This window comes from Gossypium hirsutum, chromosome A03 (genome assembly GCF_007990345.1).
Source record: "Gossypium hirsutum isolate 1008001.06 chromosome A03, Gossypium_hirsutum_v2.1, whole genome shotgun sequence".
Classification (NCBI taxonomy): domain Eukaryota; kingdom Viridiplantae; phylum Streptophyta; class Magnoliopsida; order Malvales; family Malvaceae; genus Gossypium; species Gossypium hirsutum.
In genome coordinates this window covers 5814488-5837010 of record NC_053426.1, presented here as the reverse complement: position 1 = coordinate 5837010, position 22523 = coordinate 5814488, and the positions used below count along the sequence as shown (strand labels likewise).

Sequence of the window (22523 nt, the reverse complement as noted above, 5' to 3'; positions counted from 1 at the left end):
TAATTACTTAAACTTTAAGCATCTTAACCATAATTACTTAAACTTTAATTTCATTAAATAATTAAATGTGTTTAACCTTACAAATTAAAATATATATAGGTAATTTGTGTTCTTCATAGTGTTCTTCCAAAATTATTTTTTTTCTATTTGTTCTTCATCTACAAATTTAAAACCAATATGCTAAAATTTATAAAATTTGCCTAAATTCTAATTAGAAAAAAAAACTCAATGTAAATAAAGACAACCCAAAATTGTTTATAGTAATTTAAGAATTCTTTTGTACAAAGTCAAAAATTTTCCAGAAAATATATATCAGTGTGATAGACCCAAACAAATCTAAACAAAACTAAGTGAAAGAGCTGCAAAAAGTGGAGACCCCTTCAACGATAAGAGATTATTGCTTGCAAATAAATGGTCAACAAGGTCCAAGAAACCGTCTTTCTATTCATAGCAAAACCCCAATTATTTTATTCCATGTGAGAGATAATTAGCAGAGGCAATGGCGATGATACAATGGTCAACAAAATCTATCAGTTTTTCTTACCTTTTTGTTGTTGTTCTTTCTGCAATGGTGTTTTAAGGATTAAAAGGAGCCATGAGTGAGGTAGAGAAATGGGTTAGGGGTGAGTTTAGGTTAGGCTTTTTAATAATATAATGTGTTAGGATTAAGAGGAGGCATGATTGTCTGATTTTTTTTTTATTTTTACGTTAGTTAAGTTTTGGATTTTTTCTTCTTTTTGCAAATAAGTTTTGTATTAAAAATCATAACAGAACAATACTTTTAGTTATTAAATTGGGATAAAAAATTTAGGTATCAAAATGTAAAAAAAAAAGTATATGTTAAGAGCAAATCATGAACTAAGCCAATTTAAAATGAAGATAATATTTAGAAGTTATATATATTATATTACAAGGTTTTAGGCTCTCGACCGACATGGAAGCCTAATATTTTAGCACATAGCATACTTATTTTGTCGACATTTCATAATTTTTTATACAACCAGATTTTAATTCCACATTAACTAGAAGTGTCTTTTATAACTCACACTTACCCTATGTAGCGACGTAAAAGTTTTTTTGTTTTCGGTCGCTAATTGTGGCAATTTAGTGAAAACTTGAAAACTGAAGTTTGATTTTAAAATAAAGAGGAGTCGCCACCGATCCCTTTTTCTAGGTGTGATCGGATACCTAATAAATCTTCATTTTAACCAAAAGTTTTATTTTTGGTAAAAAGAAGGCCAAATTTAGGTCTACGTTACAATCCAGAGAAAAATAGAGTCCGGGAGTCAGTTACGCACGAGGAAGGTATTAGCTCCCTCGTGACGCCAAAAATTGGTATCTTATTAAACATGCGCCGTCTTGATTTTCAAAAATACAAGTTCAATGTAGCATTTAATCGTGATACGATTAAAACACGAGAATTTTTAATTTTTGATTTTTGAGAAGGACATACCGTTTTAACACGAGTCGATTGAAATTCACCCAACATAGCGATGAAATCGATGACTTAATGTTAAATCGGTATGTTGCCTTGCTTATTGAAATTAATTTTAAAACATGAATAAGAATATATATATTTTTTAAAAACGATAGAAGCTTATAACAATGTTGTAATAAGATGCAATTTACGAATATATGAGGTAGATGATAAAATAATAATTATAGAGTATTCACGATGCATTTGATATTATGCATGATAATAATAACATTAAACACGAAATAAAACAATGGATTATATATATACATATAATATATAATAATATGTAAGGTGACGGAAAATGTAATATTAAAAATACTAATAATACTACGTATACATATGCATATATATTAAAGATATGTACATAATAATAGTATTGAAATATGCATATAATATATATAACTGTAGTGTTTAAAATATATACATAGCATAGCATTCAAAATGTACACATAAGATAGTATAAAAAAAACTAATATAGTATAAATATATACATATATAATATTAAAAAAATGTATATGCATAATATATAAAAGAAAATATATGCATGTAAATATATGTACATAAGATCGTATAAAAATATATAACTATGATACTAAAGTATATACATAATATATATGAAACCATAATATAGTATTGGAAATACATATACATAATATAGAATAATATATATATATATATAGCACATGTTAAAAGAATATACACATAAGTATGCATATATATGTACTAAAACATATATGTAATACTATTATTTAAAGAAATACATATTAGATATGTCTATACGTAATATGGGATTTAAAAATATATATACACAAATAATAATAAGTAATGAATAATTATAATGAAAATAGTAAATATAAAAGTAAAAAAGGAGAAAATATAATATATAAACAAAACCTAAGTATAATAATGATATAAAGAAAATAAAATAATAATATGTTAAAAATAAATAATAAATATAATAATGTAAAATAGTAAAAAGTATGTCTATACGTATATAATAAAACATATATTAATAATTATTATTATTATTATAATACCAATAACAATAAATAATAGTAAATATAATAATAGAAAATATCAAAATTAATTAATTTAATAGTAAAGAAATGAAAATAAACTAAAAGGACTAAAATTGAATAAAAAACAAAGTTTTGGGGCTGATTTGAAATGAAAATAAAAAGAAAAGGATGAAATTATAACATGCGTGCAACCTGGAGGGACCGAAAGCACAATAAATCCCCCTGGTCAAAACGCAGTACAGCACAGGGGACCAAATTGCAACACACTACGTATTTTGGGCCAAATTAAAATAACTAAAAATTTGATTGTAAACTAATAAAAATGCGGAAGGGCCAAAAGCGCAATTAGCCCTTCAGCTATAAAAAACACGCCGATCCTAGCGGGTCGGGTCGGATCAATTCGACCCGGGGCCAGGACGACGTCGTTTTCTTTTAAATGGAGGGGACCAAAACGCACCGTTTTGGTCCTTATAAATGACAAAAAAAATTTTAAAAAAATTCATTTGAAACGGGGAAAAGAAAAAACAAATAAGAGAAAAGGGAGAGGGGGAGGGAAAAGAGATTTCCGGCCATGGGCCGGTCACCGGTCCGACCATCGGACCGCCGTCCGTCGCCGGCGCCGGCCGCCGTGCACGGTGGCTGGAAAAGGTAAATCTCCCTCTTTTTTATTATTTTTTATATGTTTTAATATATATATGTGAGAAAATAGGCCCAAAAACGAAACTAAAATGGGATTAAAAAATCACCTTGGTTCTCGGTTTAGGTTTTTGGTGTTTGCTTCTCTAATTTCAAAATTTTTTTAAAAAAAATTCATTTGAAACGAGGAAAAGAGAAAAAAAGGAGAGTAAAGGGAGAGGGGGAGGGAAAAGAGATTTTCGGCCATGGGCCGGTCACCGGTCCAACCATCGGACCGCCGTTCGTTGCTAGCGCCGGCCACCGTGCACGGTGGCCGGAAAAGGTAAATCTCCCTCTTTTTATTATTATTATATTTTTTATATGTTTTAATATATATATGTGAGAAAATAGGCCCAAAAACGAAACGAAAATGGGATTAAAAAATCACCTTGGTTCTCGGTTTAGGTTTTTGGTGTTTGCTTCTCTGATTCGTAACTGTTCCTCTGCTTTGACACCACTATGGTCACTTGTTTTTGCTTCAGTTTTTTTTCTATATTAGATCTGCTCTGGTATTGCTAAAAAATTGCTAGTTCCTATCGTTTTTGTATTAAAAAATGTCGAACCCCTTACAAAGCTTTTTTTATCGGCTTTTATAGCCATTGTACAAGCCTTTTCTATTATTACTTTTGCTATTTCTTTTTTTCTGTCTTGCTTGTTTGCTTTGTTTTTGTAGGGTATGACCGGTGGAGGTGACTGGTGGAGCAGGTGATGCCAGGGGTGATTGCGGCTGTCAGTGCAAGTGGGGAGGCTAGGCAGAGGCTGAGTAGGGACTAAGGTTTTGGGATTGGGATTGGGCTTGGGTAGGTTTAGTTTGGGTCTGAAGATGGGTTAAATGGGTAATTGGGTCTTGTTTTGGGTTAGTGGGTTTAGGTGAAAGTGGGTTTTGTAAAATGGGGTTTGGGCTTCTGTTGGATTAATTGTTTAGGTTAGTTTAGGCATTAGTTGGGCTAATAGGGTGTTGGTTATTTGGGTTAAATTTTGGGGTATGGGAATGGGTTTAAACCCGGGCAAATTTTGGGCTATACACCCTATAAATAAGTCTAAATTTCTTCACTATTTTCATAAGTTCTATAAAGTATCTTCCTTTGAAGAAATTTATTGGTTTAAATTAAAAAGTAATAAAATTTCTTTTCTATTTGTTCAAAAATCATTTAGAGCTGTCATTTATTTTTTTTAAAAAATTTAATTTACAAATAAAATAATAAAATAAAAGGATACATAATTAAGTTTTGATAAACATTCTAAATAGATTTTTTTAATTTATAAATAAATTAATAAGATAAAAGGATACATATTTTTAGATATAATGTAAGAAATTAAAAAGTTAACTTTAATAAATTAATAAGACAAAAAGATAGATACTTTTAAATTTAATTTAAGAAATTAAAAAATTAATTTTAATCTTACATTAACTAAGAGACCACTCATATATTATAATTATCTTATAATTAAGTGATAAATTTCATTAATAAAGTTAATTTTAATCCCACATTTACTAATGAATACTCTCATCAATGCTTCACTATTTTTATTACAAATTAATTTTTTTTGGTGAAAAAAAACAAAGAAACCATCTAATTGATTACATCCATACGATCAGAGAAAAAACCTCTAGACTGGTCAATATCCAAGTAATTCTGAACTATAGAAGGGGGAATATCAAAGAATTACAAATCAACTGTAGAAGATAGAACTCCTTTTTCCAAACAATCTGCTACTGCATTTTGCTTCCTGGGAATATATTGTAATAACCAAAAGTTCTTCTGAGAAAAGATGCTTTGGATACGCCTAATCAAAGCGGAATTCGACGTGGCTGGACCACTCCTTTAAATGGCTCGAACAACGTCCAGACTATCCGATAGGATTATTTCACAATCATGACCTCTTCGTTGGACTAGCTTAGGTATTTAAAAAAAGCCTCAAAGTTTAACTTCGAAAATCGAGCACTTTTCAATATATCGATTAAAACCAAAGAGCCACTGTCCATTCCCATCTCTCGCAACCCCCCAAGCAGCTGCAGTTTTAGTATCCAGTCGCATTGCCTCATCTATATTGAGGAAGATCTTAAACCCATAAGCTTCCTCTTCCAAAGAAGGACCAAAACCACCACAGGTAGTAACTCTTGAGGGTGAATAACATTGAGTAGCCCAACACAAAGAATTATTGACAATCTCTCTCGAACTCCAAGCATGACCTTGAAAATAAGAAGATTACGATTTTTTCAAAGCCTCCAAATCAAAATTCCAAAAAGACCAGCTCAACTAGCTCCTCCCTTCGGGATCACACATTCAAAAAAATCCAATCTTGTAAGTTAAGAGATAAAAAATTCGTTAAATGATTACCTGTTATGACTCTGCTCCACACATCCTTAGCTGCATTACAATCTTTGAGGATATGAAGAATATCTTCTGAAGGAGAACCATATGTAGAGCAAGAGGGATCTACTGCTAAACCTCTTTTGACCCTTTCAACATTACTGAGGAAACGCTGCTTAAGAACCAACCAAATAAAGAAACAAACTCTTTGAGGGCCTAGAGTCTTCTAAACACACTTCTATTTTTCATCATTCAAATTCAAATCATCACGCTTACAAATCTTATAAGCGCTTTTGACCGAGAAGTTTCCAGACGAAGTATGGCACCAAATGATTCTATCTGGCCCCTCAGAAGGAAGAGGAGGGGGAATACTCATAATCAACTCGATCATTTCCTCCGGGATCCAAAGCTTGAACAAATCAAAGTTCTATGAACTATCCTCATTGACCCTATCATTAAGACAGCACCCTGAGTCAATATTAACATTAGCTAGAATAAACTTGATAAACTTTCCCACAATAGGAATCCAAACATCTTCTGAACAATGAATTTGACTCCCATTACTAACAGACCAACATAAGTTTTCTCGAAGCAACAACCAAATTTTAGTGAGGGAATTCCATAGAAACGAACTCCTGTCTCGCTTAATAGTTTCAGGAAGAGTATTCTCCATACGATATTTAGCCCTGATAACCCGAACCTAAAGGGCCTCTTTATTAGTAACAAGATTAAAACCTAGCTTTAACAGGAACGAGATATTTTGGTCTCGAAGTTTCCGTAAACCAAGGCGTCTACAACATTTAGGTTGACAAATGGAGTCCCACCCAACCAAAGACTTCTTCCTTTTATGCTCAGAAGAACCCCAAATGAACTGCTTCACCAAACTCTCAATTTCATCACAAATCATCATGGATTACAGAAAGTAGCTAGGAATAGATAGAAGAACCGACTGTGCCAAAGTGGTGCGACCAGTAATGGATAATCTTTTTGCATCCCAGCTTTGGAGCTTGCCTCTAACTTTCTCAACAACGAAATGCATAGTACTATTAGTCACCCTTTTATGAAAGAGCGGAACTCCAAGGTAGTGACCAAGATTCTGAACTTTCTGGAAACCAAACAAAGAACTAATTGAGTCCACCACCGTCGTCTCCACACCTTTAAAGAAGAAGATGCCCGCTTTCCTAGCATTTATTTTATGACAAAAAAATCACAGAAACTACCCAGAATGCCCTTTTATGAGTCTACTATGTTTCGTATCAGCTTTACTGGAAATAACCAAATCATCCTCAAAAAATAAATAAGAGATAGGAGGACCAGAATGGGATAGCCGAATGGGGCTCCATTCATTCTCCAAGATAGCCGAATGAATTGTTTGGCCAAGCCAATTCATGCATAATACGAAAAGACAAGGGGAGAGCAGGCATCCTTGTCAAATTTCTCTAGCATGCCTGAACTTAGATAGAGGAACACCATTCCACAAAACCTACATCGTAGAATTAGAGATAGAGGACATAATAACATTTATGAGAAAAGTAGGAATACCGGCTGTTTGGAGTGAGTGTTGATAAAGTATCATTGTACTCTATCGTAGGCCTTTCCCAAGTCAATTTTGATAGTCATCCATTTTGTTTTAGAAAAGCTCCATATCGAGTGGATTACCTCTTGGGCAATAATGACATTGTCAGTAATATTCCTCTCTGTAATAAACTCAGCCTGTTCGGGACCAATAATCTTAGGAAAAATAACTTTAAAATGATTCGCAATAACCTTCATCACAAGCTTGTATAAAACAGAGCAGAGGCTGATCGGACGGTATTAGGCAAAATCCTCAAGGTTGTCAACCTTGGGAATAAGGACAATTAATGTATTATTCAGCTCAACATCAATGTTGGCCCCATTAAAAATACTCCTAACCTAATTGCAGACTGCATCTCCAACAGTATTCCATTGCTTCTGGAAAAAGAGTGCATGAAAACTATCACTACCCAGAGCTTTAAGAGGAGACATGTCAAAAAGAGCCCATTTAATTTCCTCATTAGTTACCTGCTTCCCCAAAAAGGAGATATCATCTTGAACAAGACGAGGAAAATTACTAGGAGGCAACCATCCCATAGGACTAGGGAACTCCCCGTAAAAATTCTGAAAAAATTTATTAGCCTCAGCTTCAATATCTTCCGGCTCATAAATCCAGTCCCCACAATCATTACGGGTTGCAGTAATACGACTATTCTTCCTTTGACGCAACGTATGAGCGTGAAAAAAACTTAGCATTGCGGTCTCCAAGATGAAACCAATCACAACGAGCCTTCTGTTTTCAAATGAGTTCTTCATGATAAAAAACATTCTCCAACTTCTGCCGAATCTTTAACTCCACCTAAGCTAGACGGTTAGAACCAGAGAGATCCATAATCTTCTGAATTCTGGTAAGCACCTTAACAACAATTTTTTTCTGAAAAGTGATGTGACTATAAACCGACTTATTCCAATCTTTAAGATCATAGGAGAAAGTACTTAAAGTAGTCACCATGTCACCGGAGAAACCCTAATTATCTTCTACAAATTTTTTAAAATCCGGATGCTCAACCTAACCTGCCAAAAACCTAAAAGGCCTGCCTCTAAGAAGAATAATCTTCGGATTTAAATAAATGAGAAGAGGCCTATGATCAAACTTAATTTTTGAAAGATGGGTGACCAAACTATTTGGAAAATGCTGGACCCAAGCATCATTTTCCAGAGCCTGATCAAGCTTCTCAAAAAGCAAACATTTATACTACGTAAAAGGGGGTCCTCTGTACCTTAAATCATGAAGCTCTGCTTTATCCATAAAATTGCCAAAAAGAGGGTAATGCCTACCTTTAGACATACCACCTGATTTCTCTGAGGAAGAAAGAATAGCGTTAAATTCATCGATTGCAACCCATGGGCGATTTTCCATTGGGATCGAACGTTTCAAGGTATCCCACAAATCCTTCCGTTTTTGCCTATTTGGGCTCCCATAAACGAAAGAGATGAAAACTGCATTTGAGGAAGACGTCGATCCCACCGAGCCAGAATAAACTGAGAGTGATCATAAATGATCTCAAGGCGGACAGAATCCTTCCACCCAATCCAAATGCCTCCCGAAAAAACCAATCGCTTCAACGCGATAAGAATAAGGGAACCCTAGCTTAGCAATAATATTATCAGCTTTGGAATCACTAACTCTCGTCTCAAGCAAACTAATAATATCATACCTATATTCCCGATTATACTCTCAAAAAATACGAGGAAACTTATCGCTAGCACATCTTTGACAATTCCAAGAAAAATAGTATAATTCATAAAAAAATTATAAAAAATAAGGAAATATACCTATTACTCTGGAGAGACAGTATCCCCATCTGTGATCAAGGTTGCGCCGTCTGAATCAGAGTTAATGTCATTACTAAGATTCGGATTTAAAATAAGTTTGCCATTTCTTCCATAGATTCAGCTAATGGTACTCTAGAGTTCCCGGAAGCTTTGAAATGACTTCCTCGGCCACGCAACGCATTGGAAACTTTTTGACTATTATGCCCAAAGGAATCTTTCCCTCCATGCCTCTCTTCAGGAATGGAAATTCTGTCACCTTTCCTTCCCCGGGATAAACTGACCGAAATATTTTTTACCTTTCTTTTGAGAATTATCCTTAAAACTAATTGCAGAATATTTCTCGGGGTTCAAACCACCATCAGAAATAGGAACAGGAGAACTCTCAGAGCCTTCAAAAGAATGATTGAAATGAGCTTTTATGTTATCAAAAATTTTAGCATTTAAATCCCCTCGAGCCTCAATAGAAAAATCACCACGATTAACATCCGTCAAAATCACATTCTTACCCGTAGACAATTGAGGTGAATATCCTGCAACACTAAAATTTAAAATAGAATTAGAAACAAATTTATTAGTAGAGGGATTTTCATTCGAAACCTGTACATTCTCATTGCTCATCATTGGCCTTTTCTCTATATTTTTCCCCTACTCCCTAATATTCTCCTGGCCTAGAAAACCTTGCTTAACAGACTCCACCATAGGCCCAACCCCTAGATGACCCGAACCCATTAAAACCAACTCTGTTGTAGCATTCCCCTTAGAAGACCCAACGCCCGAAATGGGCTTGTTGTTTGGACCAGCAGAAGAGTCCAAATCTCCCAAATTTTTGTCTCCAACCCTAGTAATAAAAACCCCTACTCCCCCAACATTCATTTCAACATCTTTCACCGACAAATTATTATCAGTTACGGCAAGTATATCGTGATTCTTATCCCCCTCCATTAATGCCGAAAAATGTGAGTTTAACATCTCCTTACAATTTTTGGATCCGTTAATCACTCCATTGTTCACTCTGGTAGTACCTCGCTCGTTCTTTAAACCTCGTCGGGATCTACACTCGACCAACATCCATGGACCAAACTCCGATCCCGTTTTTCAGCAACACCACTAGCGGCCGTAGCCGACCCAACATTCACCAACTCCGACGAATAGTCAAAGGTACGATCCGCAACCACCGTCTGACAGAAGTCCTTGACGTGTTCATATTACTCCACCTTCTGAAAGGCGCCATCAACCAATACCTAAGAAACTAAGGGCTTCTCGAGGTTCAAGAACATTACAAGGCAAACGAAATGACCTCTGGACCTATTATCCGTCTGGAAGTTTAATTTGACAACCTTATCAATAAGCCCCCCAATAGCCTCCATAATTTGTCGACGAAACAAAAACCCCGGGAGACCTAGCAGCCAAATCCAAGCCAAAACCATACTAGGATACGGTTGCGAAGGGCTAAAGCTTTTTGTCCATGGCTGAACAGTGAGATATTGCCCAAAGATTATCCAAGGTCCCTGCAACAAGATACAATCATAGTCAGCCTTATTCATAAAACGCACCAAGTAATAACCATTCTCAATATCCATAAGATGAAACGGGGAAATAGATTTCTAAAGACTAATAATGCGATTACGTAAAATATTGTAACCAATATTTCGCCCTAAGAGATTGATAACCACAGTTAATTCCATTTCTTTGAACATAATTTCTTTAACCTGGTCTGAAAAATTAATGGCCGGAACTCCATTGATGATGGATGTTTGTACATTGCCTGCTCGTAAATCAAAATCACCATCACTTGCATTATCTCTTCCAAAGGAAGAAACATTGCATTCCATCGTAAGATGGTTTGAATTTCCATCAATAGCTTATCCTTCCACGAAGGCATTGTAGTCAGATTAGGGTCCACGACCATATCTTCCGAAGCTTCATCAGCTCTACCCTTAAACCTCACTTTCTTAGTGGTCTGATCCTTAATAGAGTGGGGATCTCCATCGTCTCCATTAACAGCCGGTGACAAAGAAGAGGGGATTTCCTTAGACATTCTTTTTTTGTTTCATAAAACTCAATATTTTTCAGTTTAACCCTATTACAAATTAATTTTAATCCTTTAAAAGGTAATTTATCCTACATTGGCTATGAGAACACCTCCATATTCACACTTATCATATAAATAAGTGTCAATTTCTTTATTATTTTTATTAAAAAGTTAATTTTAATCCCAGATTGACTAGAGAATACTCTCATAACTCACTTTTTTACTATTTTTATTAAAAATTAATTTCAATACCACATTGACTAAACAACACTCTCATGTTCACACTTACCCTATTTTTTAATTATGAAAAATATTAATGTTTAAATTTGAATATTCAAAAAAAATATTTAAAAATATTGAATACATTTAATATTTATTTTAAATAGTTGTAATTGGTAGATGATATTTTATAATGTTTCATATTTTTATTTAATATTTGATCTTTCATGTTCAAATTAATGTTAAAATTATAAATTTAATTAAAAATATTTTGGTAAATAAAATTAAAATATAATTTAATAACATTTTAGAGAAGTTATGAATTTTTAACTTATACAAATTTTAAGTATCTTTTTTTAAAATTGTAAATATTATTAAAAATTTTAATTATATATTCATAAAACCTAATATATTAACTACTGCTATCAATTTGTTGTGGGAAAAAAAACTAAAGATTACGATTATCTTTTTTTTTTTAACCTAAAATCTATCCTTTGAAAGACAAAGATAAAGAGAATGGAAAAAAAGTGGATATAATATTAGTACTTAAACTTGTCAAATCTTAAATTAAAGCTGCAATCACATCTCTAATTACAACTTCTTTTCTTTTTAGGACATTTTCTCCATCAAGTGTTTTGGAGCATTATTGGGTAAGAGAAAAAAGGTCTCACATGTTTCATATATGTGTCCCACACGCTTTTAATTTTTCCACCTTTATTTGATGGTTTAAATGTTTAAAATTTAGGAGTTTAGTCTTTTTATTTTTTAAATTTTAAATTTAAGTTACACTGCTATTTTTTTATTAAATTTATTATTGTGATATTTTTAAAATAAAAAAATACTCACTTGATAGGTATGTACTTAAAAATGGCTTTATAATTAATTTAAATTTAATAAAAAAATTTTAATAATTTTAACAGTTGGATTTAAAATTTAAAATTTAAAAAGTAAATGGACTAAATTCGTAATCTTTGAAAAGTACATACACTTCGAGCACATTTTAACCTTATTTTGATATATGATTGTACTATTTTAATGCGTTCAAATAATAGTACTATTTTACACTAAAGAAAAAAGGTAAAAGCAAATTTCTAAAATGATTGATATGAAAAACAACAAAATAGAAGAGTGGCAAATGTTGTAGACACAATTTCTTTCGAAGGGCTTACAAAAATTTGTCTATAACCCAATAATTCCAAATTGTTTCTTTAAAGGAAAATTATAAGATTTTTTTTGGTGAATTATAAAAGAAGGGTAATGTCTTTAACAATAATTAATTAGCATCACTTGAACCTAGATTATATTTATGAAAGTGAACACCCTGATCATTAGATCAACACAATAAATTTATTAATGATCGTGTTTATTATTCGTAATTTATTTTATTATTATAATTCACCAAAAAAATTATAAATTTTTACTTTTTTGGGGATGAATATAATAATGCTGAAAAGGAGATAGGGAATTAAACCCTTACTTTTGGAATTATTGAGTGGTTTAATTGGCGGTGTTACTAATTAATTATTTAATTGGTTTAAATGTCAATTCTGTCAGATTTTTATCTTACAATCTACACCGTTCAATTTTTATATTCAAATTAATATATTGATCCAATTGGTCAAATCGATCCTGTTCTTTATTTTTTGGGCAAAATCAAGCACATAGTATTTCCAATTTTGGAAAATGTTAGCAAGATGTAATTTTCCCCATTTTTAAGAAAGTTAAAATTATAAGTTAATTTTTTTAAAAAAATAATAATAGAAAGATGGATTATTTAATTTATAGAGAGGTTGTGGTTGGGTTATAAAATATTTTGAAGTCTGGATTTGAGTTTGGTCTAACTCAACTCATCGAAATGAAATATTTTATTCTTTGAAAATAATAAAAAATAATTTTTTAATAATATATTAATAATTATATATATTTTAATTAGTTTTGAATATAATTTTTGGGAATTAAAATGAAAGCAGAAGTGAAGAAGAGAGGAGCGCTTTTTCATATGCTGCGTTGGCAAAATAAAACATCATTATGTTCTTCCACAACAAAAAGAAATTAAAGGCCACCCCTTTAATAAAAAGAAAAGAAGAGAAATATCAAAGACTATTCGTGGTCTAATTCCATAAAAAATTAGTAAATTATGACCTAGGTTCTAAATTAGTCCCTAAATTTCAAAATATTTTAATCCAATCATCCAAATATTATCAGTCTAAGCTCAAATTTGAACTGAAACGTTTGAAAACTTAGTTAAATTTCAAATACGTGTATACTTACGGTATAGATAGCTCGGATTTGTTGTGTTAAAAAATCAATTAAAATATGCTTCAAGTTTTTGTATTCTTTGTACATTTGAAATTTAGTCTTTTTATTTTCTCGATTCCGGAGTATAAGTCTAATTGTTAACTTTGGCTAAATTATTCTATTAAATTGATTAGTGTAGCATTTTAAAATAAAATAAAACTCACTTGATAATCACGGGGTAAAAAAAATGTTGGAATAAACTTATATTTAACAAAGAGAATTGTAACGGTGTTGATAATTGAACTTATATTTTTAAATTTGAAAAATAAAGGATTAATTTTCTTGAAATAAAAGTAGGATCAAATTTTAAATTTACAAAGAATGTAAGAATTTGGAGCAGATTATAATCTAAAAAATCGAACATTGTGAATAAAATTTAAGAAAATTAATACTTTTCTTTAACACATCGACTTTAAGTAATCCATGCAATATTTATAATTCCAACTGAAATTTAATGTATAAATTGATTTTTTTAGATTAACAAAGGAATTTGAATGATACTGCTAAATTAGAAAGACTTGAAGTTAGGGATGAATTTAAAAACTAAATCATAGTTTAAGTATGCAGGATGGAATTAATCACATATAAATGTTTATATATAAAGAATTTAGTGAAGTACTCTCTCAGTAGACAGAGAGATGCCAGCAGTAGAATCAAAAAAGAGACCCGACAAAAGCGGGTCAAGTAATCCAGGAAACATTTACCGAGTTTTTAGATTCTTTATTTGTTTCATTTAACTCAGTGACTCACTCGTCACCCTACACTCTTTTCTTTTTCCACATCCAACGCTTTCTTTCTCTCTCTACCATTGAAGTTCTTTCTTACTCAGATCCAGGTTTGTCTCTTGCACTTCTTTTTTACTTCTTAATTCTTCTTCTTATTTTTTTTAGTTTATTGTTTTGTCTGCTATGGGTACTTGAGATACTATTAGAACACCAAAACATTCAAGGTTTGGGGTTGTTTGTTGGTTGGTTGTTTGGTTGTATGTAACTCAGCATCTTGACCTGAATAAATTTTTGGGCTCGTCTCAATAATCTGTTGTTTGTAAAAAGAAATAGTGGTTTATGTTTTAGTTACTTAAGTTGCTTATTTTCTTTTGTTGAAGCTTTCAATTTTAGAGGATTTTCCTGCATTATTTTGTTTTAGTTATGAAATTTAGTACTGGGTAGTTTGAGTTGTATCAAATAGATGGATAATATGTGGTCAAGGTGAAGGTCCAATGCATTAGTATTTTGCTTTCATATGCTGGCAAACATGTTATGTTGCTGTGTGGATTGATGGATTATTTTAATATTAAGCTAGTAGTTTCTTTTTTTAACTTTGTGCTCCATTGTTGGTGTTCATTCTCTCCATGGAAGTTGAGAGCTTTTTGTTTAATTAATTCCTTCCATTGAATGCAGGCTATGCTTTTCTAACACCTAATGGTAGGCTTTAAGCTTTTGATCTCCTACAGTACCTTGGTACGAATTCTGTAATTGTTGCTTAATATTTTGTTTTCGTTTAACAGGTGACATATTGTTTTAATTAGGGTTGTGAAAGTGTGGATGGTACAACAACTCAGTGTGCAGTTATCAGCCAGTCTCATCCCTTAATTATTAAAGTGGGGGCACTAGGAAGTTTCCCATAGCATTTGCCAGAGATATTTCTACAATTGGAATTTAGAAGGTTTAGAAATCAGGAGTGAGCAATGGAAGAAATACAGTCTCAATCGGACAATTATAGGTCTTCTTCCTCCTCAGCCAGTAGTCCTGCAAGTAGGGTGCCCTCTAGTAACTTTTTCTATCTTCGGAAACCTGGTTCTCTTCGACAACCCATCTCATTTGAGGATTCGCCTGAGTGGGAAGATACAGATGCCGATGTCAGGGTGGAGGAAGGAGGTGACTCTATCAATGCTGCAACTGCGCCAGTCTCACCATCTCTCTCAAAACTCAATAGTGGGTCCTTGCCATCACCGCCGATGCCAGAAGGTGCAGCTGTTACAAGAAAAACTGCCGGTGCATCAGTTGTGTGGAAAGACTTGGCTGTTACCATAAAGGGAAAGCGGAAGTATTCTGATAAAGTTGTGAAGAGTTCCAATGGTTATGCATTGCCTGGCACGATGACAGTAATCATGGGTCCTGCAAAATCCGGGAAGTCCACGCTACTGAGGGCTATAGCAGGTCTTTTAGTGTGACACTTGTATTGGCTACTTATCAAACAACAAATTTTTTTAAGCTTTTATGTTGTTTCATTTCAGATTTTTAAGACTGAAAATTTCTTTTCTTGAATTTAGGAAGATTACATCCTTCAGCTAAAATGTATGGTGAAGTATTCATTAATGGGGCGAAAACACGCTTGCTTTATGGTTCATATGTGAGTTTCAGTTACATTTTCATGGGCAGTGAAGTTTCTAGATGTTACTTTTGATGCTTCACATGGTTCTTGTCGTGACAGAGTGATTTCTCTGGGTGAAAGTGATTACTCTTGATTGTCTCTTTTCTTTTTGGTCCAAATTGATATATAAAACCTTTTGGATTTGGTATTTTGCAATTATAATATGTCCAACTGACTTTAGAGAAGTTGAAATATACAAGCTCAAATCTCATTTCAGTTTTGAACTATAGATTATAGGAAAATTTCTGATGAGCAATCATCTTATGTAGTACATAGGTCCTTTTTTTTTCGGTTTTACTTGTCTCATATTGTGAATCCGTTTAGGTGATACATCTTTAATGCTCAATCCCACTTAGGTCCGCAATTTAACTAGCATCATGAGTACGGCTTCTGTGAATTCCCTTATTTAAACCAATATTTGATTTTTTTTCCTTATACCTTTTATCATTTGTGTTGAAAGCAGTCTACTTATTCTCATTGTAAAAGTCGTAGTTTTAAACCCTTTCCTTATCAAAATTATTTCTCTTTTAGTTGAGCAGAAACTGCAAGGAAGCATTGAGTTTCAAGGTTGTTTTATATTTTTACTTTGTAACGTCCAATTTGCAGGGATTTGTTGACAGGGAAACCACTCTAATTGGTTCACTCACAGTCCGGGAGTATCTATACTACTCAGCTTTGCTCCAACTTCCTGGTTTTTTCTGTCAGAAAAAGAGTGTGGTAGAGGAAGCCATCCAAGCCATGTCCTTGGGTGACTATGCAAACAAACTAATTGGTGGCCATTGTTATATGAAAGGCCTTGCTAGGGGTGAAAGAAGGCGTGTTAGTATTGCTCGGGAACTTGTGATGAGGCCTCGTATCTTATTCATAGATGAGCCTCTTTATCATCTTGACAGGTAGACTTTTTATTATTATTCATTTTCCTTAATTTAATTCTTTAAATTGTTTTATTGTCTCTTGTTCCTCATCTCCTGCATGCTTCACAATGCTGACCGTATGATTGGTGTGCTATCTACTTTCCATAGAATCAAGATCATTTATAATGTTTCAGCTAAAATTTAAGACTATATGTTTTTCAGTGTCTCTGCCCTTTTGATGATGGTAACACTGAAGAAACTTGCAAGCACAGGATGCACTCTCATTTTCACCATTTACCAGAGCAGTACAGAAGTTTTTGGTCTCTTCGATCGTATCTGTCTACTCTCAAATGGAAACACCCTGTTTTTTGGGGAAACGTTAGCTTGCTTGCAGGTAAATGATAATATGAATATAATTACTTTTTATCTTGTCTTTGTTTTGATTTTCTATTAGCAGTGACTCCATCATGTAAGCATAAGTTGGTATGGAAGATTAAAAGATGTCTATTTAAAGGTTATGTTGTATGTGCACTTGGTTCCTGTAATGTGGAGTGAGGAGAAGAAGACAGAATCCATTTTAAGTATCCTAATTGTTTTTCTCTTAGTGTTCCTTAAGAGTATCTATTTTGCCTCCTTTTATTCTAATTTATCTCCCTTTTCTTGATGAAGCACTTCTCAAATGCTGGATTTCCTTGCCCGATTATGCAAAGTCCTTCTGATCACTTTCTACGTGCCATAAATACAGATTTCGACAGGATCATTGCGATGTGCAAAAATTGGCAGGTATTCAATGATTCTCATTTTGTAAGTTGTAGTTCAAAACCTGAATGGTACTTACAGAAAACAAGTAAAACCCGAAAAAAAAAACAAGAAAAGAGTATAAAACTTGTGAGTTGGATCTTAAAACCTGTTAGATGCTGTACACTTGATGGTAAATTAAGAGGATTAGAAATACTCGTATGGTATGTTACATTATTTGGCATGAAACATTTCTTTTTACTGTTTTACCTTTGAATAATGGCATCTAGAGTTTACTATTGCTACTTGTGAACTTTATTTTGTATGAACTGGTACACTGTGCAGGATGACAATGGGGACTTCTCATCTGTGAACATGGATACTGCTGTTGCAATTCGCACTCTTGAGGCAACATATAAATCATCAGCTGATGCCGCTGCAGTTGAAACTATGATGCTGAGACTCACCGAGAAGGTGCAATATGTATTCTTTTTTGTGTTGAACCCTAACCATTTATCATTTATTGGCCCTTACTAATTGGATAATAGGAAGCTTTAGTTACATGTGTCATCATGTATAACTGGTTCTTGTTTGGGGTGTGTGTTAGATTCTAACCTAATGGTGCTCTCATATCCTTAAATTGTTTTATCATACATAAGGAATAGTTGTTTTTGGTGCAAAGGAGGCTAATGCCTATGGGAAATTAGGAAAAGGAATCTTCAAGTGCTGAGGGTCAAACCCCGTCCTTGTGGGGATCCCCCTAATGGAGGTGGGTGAACCATTTGGGTTAAGCCTGGGGTTCAATAAATAGTTTAACATACCTCACTTGTATTCTTTAAAGGTTAAAATGAGCAAAGGTAAGTGAATGGTGGAGTATAGCTGGCTGACATCTGTTGACAATGTATATTAAATTATTAAGCATTTTTCTTGCATGCTCTCCTGGAGCCTAATTAATGGTGGGTCCGGTGACTGTAAGTCACCCCTTTTAAGCATTTTTGTTCACTTTATTGCATTCTACAGGAGGGTCCTCTTCTCAAAAGCAAAGGAAAGGCTAGCAATGCCACACGAATTGCAGTATTGACTTGGAGGTCGTTATTAATCATGTCAAGGGAGTGGAAATACTACTGGCTTCGCCTTATCCTTTATATGATCCTTACACTGTGCATTGGAACAGTATTTTCAGGCTTGGGGCATTCTTTGTCTTCAGTTGTGGTGAGTAAACCATTCGTGCTCAAGTCAAAATATCTCTGCTCTTATGTTTAAGTGAATTGGACTTAATTTAATCTAAACATGTTCGATAAGCATTTATACCAGTGTGATGCAAACATTTGTATTTATTAAATTTGCATCTTGTTTATTTTCTGTAGAATATTTTTCTTATGTTTATGCCCTCTAAAGATGGTTTTTCATAATCAGCATGTGCTGCATGCTTTTATTGCAAATCTCCAATGTTTTTGAGCTGCAAAAATCTACTTCTACTAGCTTTCTTTTGTGAATGTGGAGTTTTCTCAAGGAACTTCAATTTAAAAACCATCATTGGTGTATTTCCGAATTTTCTTTTTCTCAATACACCGCTTTATCCAGTTGATGAAGCAATAGTCCTATAGATGCATTTCTTGGGAATGTTTTCAGTAAATTATATTATGAGACCTTCTTGTGATAAGCAAATAGAAGTAGTTTGATTAACACGCATGTGATATTCATCATTAATTATTACTCCTCTCGGATGCATGGTGTAAGTTCTTCTCTGTCCTGCTTTTGAAGTTCAACTTATTTTTTGAACTTTTTGTTTCTGATTAATATAATTGATTCACTCATGAAGCATGGGCGTTTTTCTGACTTTTTATCTTTTCTCATCTCAGAAAAGAGTCGCTGCAATTTTTGTATTTGTGTCATTTACTTCACTTTTAAGCATCGCGGGAGTACCTGCACTACTCAAAGAAGTCAAGGTGATCCCCTTGTTTTCTGAATTTTGATTGATCAATTCTTTTCATTTCCGCCCCCCCAATTTTGAAAGTAGCATAATCGCTGCTATTCAATTTGCAGATTTATGCGAGCGAGGAGTCAAACCAGCATTCAGGAGCTTTAGTCTTTTTGTTCGGCCAACTTCTGTCCAGCATCCCATTCCTGTTCCTCATCTCCATATCATCGAGTCTCGTCTTCTATTTCTTAATAGGATTGCGAGATGGATTCAGCTTGCTGATGTACTTCGTGCTGAATTTCTTTATGTGCCTCTTTGTTAATGAAGGATTGCTGCTGGCAGTTACTTCTTTCTGGCAAAATATTTTCTGGAGTATCTTAACACTTGTAACCATACATGTGAGTTTTCACTTATTCATTCGCCATTCGTTTACATTCTTATAATCATTTTGCTTTCCACTCTTTACCTTTTTACCTAAGCATTCTCAAATCTTACGACCAAAATGCATGATGTTTTCAGGTAGTAATGATGCTTTCTGCAGGCTATTTGAGAATCCGCAATGAGCTGCCCAGACCCATGTGGAAGTATCCATTATCATATATTGCTTTCCACACTTATTCCATCCAGGTGTGTGTAGATTCGTTACTTCATCTATTTCTTGTCACAAACCATATCAGTCACTTCATGCTTCACAGAAACCATTCGGGGCTGTTTTATATTTTCCGTATGGATCATTAATTACCTATGTTTTCGCCATAGGGACTTTTGGAGAATGAGTACCTTGGGACCAATTTTGCCGTCGGGCAGGTGAGGACGATATCAGGGTTGCAGGCACTCCATAGTGCTTACGACATCTCTCAAAGCAGCAACTCCAAGTGGGAGAATTTACTGGTATTGTTCCTCATGGCTATTGGATATAGAATCCTTGTGTTTGTTTTGCTACATTTTCATGTTAGGAAAAATGTATCCCTACATAGAATTTGGCAGTGCCGCAAATCAACAACCTGAGATGAATGAAAAAGGTAGAATCGATCTTTAATCTTTGTCGGCTTTTCGAATCATATAATCCCTTTTTTTTGTAAGTTATATATCTCATTCATATATTAGACTGTGAAAAGTGATGTTAAATGGTATGCCCATTGATGACATTGATGCTACTCTTCACGACGACAGTGACAATCCTTCTAATCCAGTCATGGATTTAGTATGGTCTAATTATGGTCTTCATCCCTCTAGTATGCTATAATTTGAGATTTAATCTCTTTAATTGGTATAATTTGGTCTCTCTACTTTTATAATATTGTTAGTTGTTAATTGTTGAAGTTGTGATGTGAAATTTAATTTTGTTAATTTTGACCTACTAATAACATTATAAAAGTTGAGGGACTAAAGTTTGTCAAATTTAAGGGATTAAATTTCAAATTTCAGCATAGTAGTGCTAGGATCTAATGCCTTTAGTGTAGTGATTACGTCTATATACTTGTATATTTTCGAACAATTTGGTTTAATAAAATTACATCGTTATCATTAGTATTTTTTTTATATTGTCCTCAACTATTTTTACGCACAAAGCAAAGCAAATATTAGCCTATTGATTATCTAACATTTAACTAATAATAATTTAAATTATGTGGTTGGATTATGATGCAAAAAGATAACTTATATTAATAGATAATTTAAATGAAATTGAACAAGTTGATTAAAAAATTAATATGCTGTCTATCAAGTACAATTAATGAAATTTTTTATTTTGGGGATTAAAGTGGATGATTTTCAGATAATACAGACATAGATGTGACTGTCTAGATTGACAATACATCGGACAAGATCTAAATAAAATAAATTTAATATTTGTTTATGATTTATTCACTTGTGACATTTACCTCAATCTTGGGTAAATGACAAATTATATGTTGTGACTCGTATGTTTTGATGTAGTGATAGCTTGAGTTCAATTGATAATAGAACCGAAAAATGGTACATTGGGTATATGATTTCTCTATAACATAGTTTTACTTACAATAGTGAAATTCATAGCCTAATAAAGTGTAAATGACATCTTTTCATCAATATTACATGATAGATGGAAAAGTAATGCGGTCACGGGTCATTTGTTTTAAAACAAATGATTTAACTGCTATCTGTTAATAATTGGTTTTTTTAAGGAAGGAAGACGTAATGATTATCATAAGATAAAATATGATTATTTATTGAGAATTTATTTTATCCCAAAGAGATCAATAATCCTAATTAATGAAGAGTCGTAACTTAATTACAAATTATTTGAGCCCTAATTATATATGTTCAATTGATCTCTTCGCTAGCTCGATATAATCTTAATAGTTTGTATTAATCAATGATATGAAAATGTGAAACAACAAATTAGAAAAATAGATTGCATATATCTTTATCTATAATGAAAGTAATGAAAATGTGGAATGACTTGGTAATTAATTAATTTTTGAATTATTATTTAATAGATTTATAATTAAATAATTGAAATTTAGAAATTAAATTTATTAAGTCATTATAGTTTCATAAGAACAAGTTAATTAAATAAATCTACTCATAGATTCTAGTATGCTAAAATCATCATTATTTTAATAGAATTGAAATTGAGTTGAGAAAATAATTTAAATAGTTTAATTAATTTAATTAATTAATATTTTAGGCATAAAAAATATATTTATTGGGTTGGATAAATTATAAGTTGGTTTAAAAATCAGAAAACACATATAATTGATCTAGTACATGACGAGATCCAATAAGGCCTGGTTTAATAGAGGAGCGACAAACCTTAGTTCTTGAGAGGGTATGCTATTGCCCCTTCATGTACTCTCCTAATGGAAGTCGATTTTCCTATTAAAATACTATTAGATTACTGTTTACACCTTATTCTACTAGGCACCATTAGTTTGACAGAAAATGGCTTTCAAAAATTGATTTCTGGAAAATGACATACTTTTCTAGAAAATTAATATTTTTTTTATTATTTGACAGATTTCTTGAAAATATTTCAAAAAAACTATTTTAAATGAAACAAACATGCAATCGAAATTTTCTTGACTTTTCATTGTTTAGCTAAATTCACTAAACAAAATGTATTGAGTTCACAAATTTTTTTTACATGTACATATACTTACATAAATATAAACATGTTACACAAGGCACTTGCACAATGAAAAGGAAAAAAAATTCAAAAATCCATTAATACACAGGCTGTGTCCACAAGCAAAGGAGCATTCCCATAT

General features: G+C 32.8%; 1 protein-coding gene and 1 long non-coding RNA gene across 6 annotated transcripts; one reads left to right on the top strand and one right to left on the bottom strand.

Annotated features, from left to right (window-relative positions):
* Positions 1-4662: 4662 nt before the first annotated feature.
* On the bottom strand, positions 4663-10530 carry LOC107963903 (uncharacterized). The gene is made up of 2 exons (XR_001702073.2): positions 5514-10530; positions 4663-5365 (listed from the first exon to the last, which is right to left on the bottom strand). It is a non-coding gene; the product is annotated as an uncharacterized lncRNA (long non-coding RNA).
* Positions 10531-14008: 3478 nt separating this feature from the next.
* Positions 14009-20802, top strand: LOC107963904 (ABC transporter G family member 3). 5 transcript variants are annotated; one of them, XM_016900448.2, is made up of 13 exons: positions 14015-14221; positions 14787-14810; positions 14894-15545; positions 15659-15738; positions 16366-16652; positions 16836-17007; positions 17283-17396; positions 17697-17825; positions 18372-18563; positions 19214-19300; positions 19398-19670; positions 19792-19899; positions 20032-20802. In XM_016900448.2, exons 3-13 carry the CDS (start codon positions 15074-15076, stop codon positions 20278-20280), a joined length of 2163 nt encoding a protein of 720 aa, XP_016755937.1. In that variant the 5' UTR covers positions 14015-14221; positions 14787-14810; positions 14894-15073; the 3' UTR covers positions 20281-20802. The 5 variants fall into 5 exon arrangements, with proteins under 5 accessions (XP_016755936.1, XP_016755937.1, XP_016755938.1 ...); XM_016900449.2 differs by having other exon boundaries at positions 14026-14221; positions 14915-15545; XM_016900450.2 differs by having other exon boundaries at positions 14026-14221; positions 14787-14846; positions 14915-15545.
* Positions 20803-22523: the final 1721 nt, after the last annotated feature.

Bases quoted from the DNA above. Each gene is read 5' to 3' on its own strand.
- LOC107963904 (XM_016900447.2), top strand. From the start codon at position 15,074: ATGGAAGAAATACAGTCTCAATCGGACAATTATAGGTCTTCTTCCTCC. The intron at 15,739-16,365 runs GTGAGTTTCAGT...TCCAATTTGCAG, and splicing joins GCTTGCTTTATGGTTCATAT to GGATTTGTTGACAGGGAAAC. The intron at 17,397-17,696 runs GTATTCAATGAT...TACACTGTGCAG, and splicing joins CGATGTGCAAAAATTGGCAG to GATGACAATGGGGACTTCTC.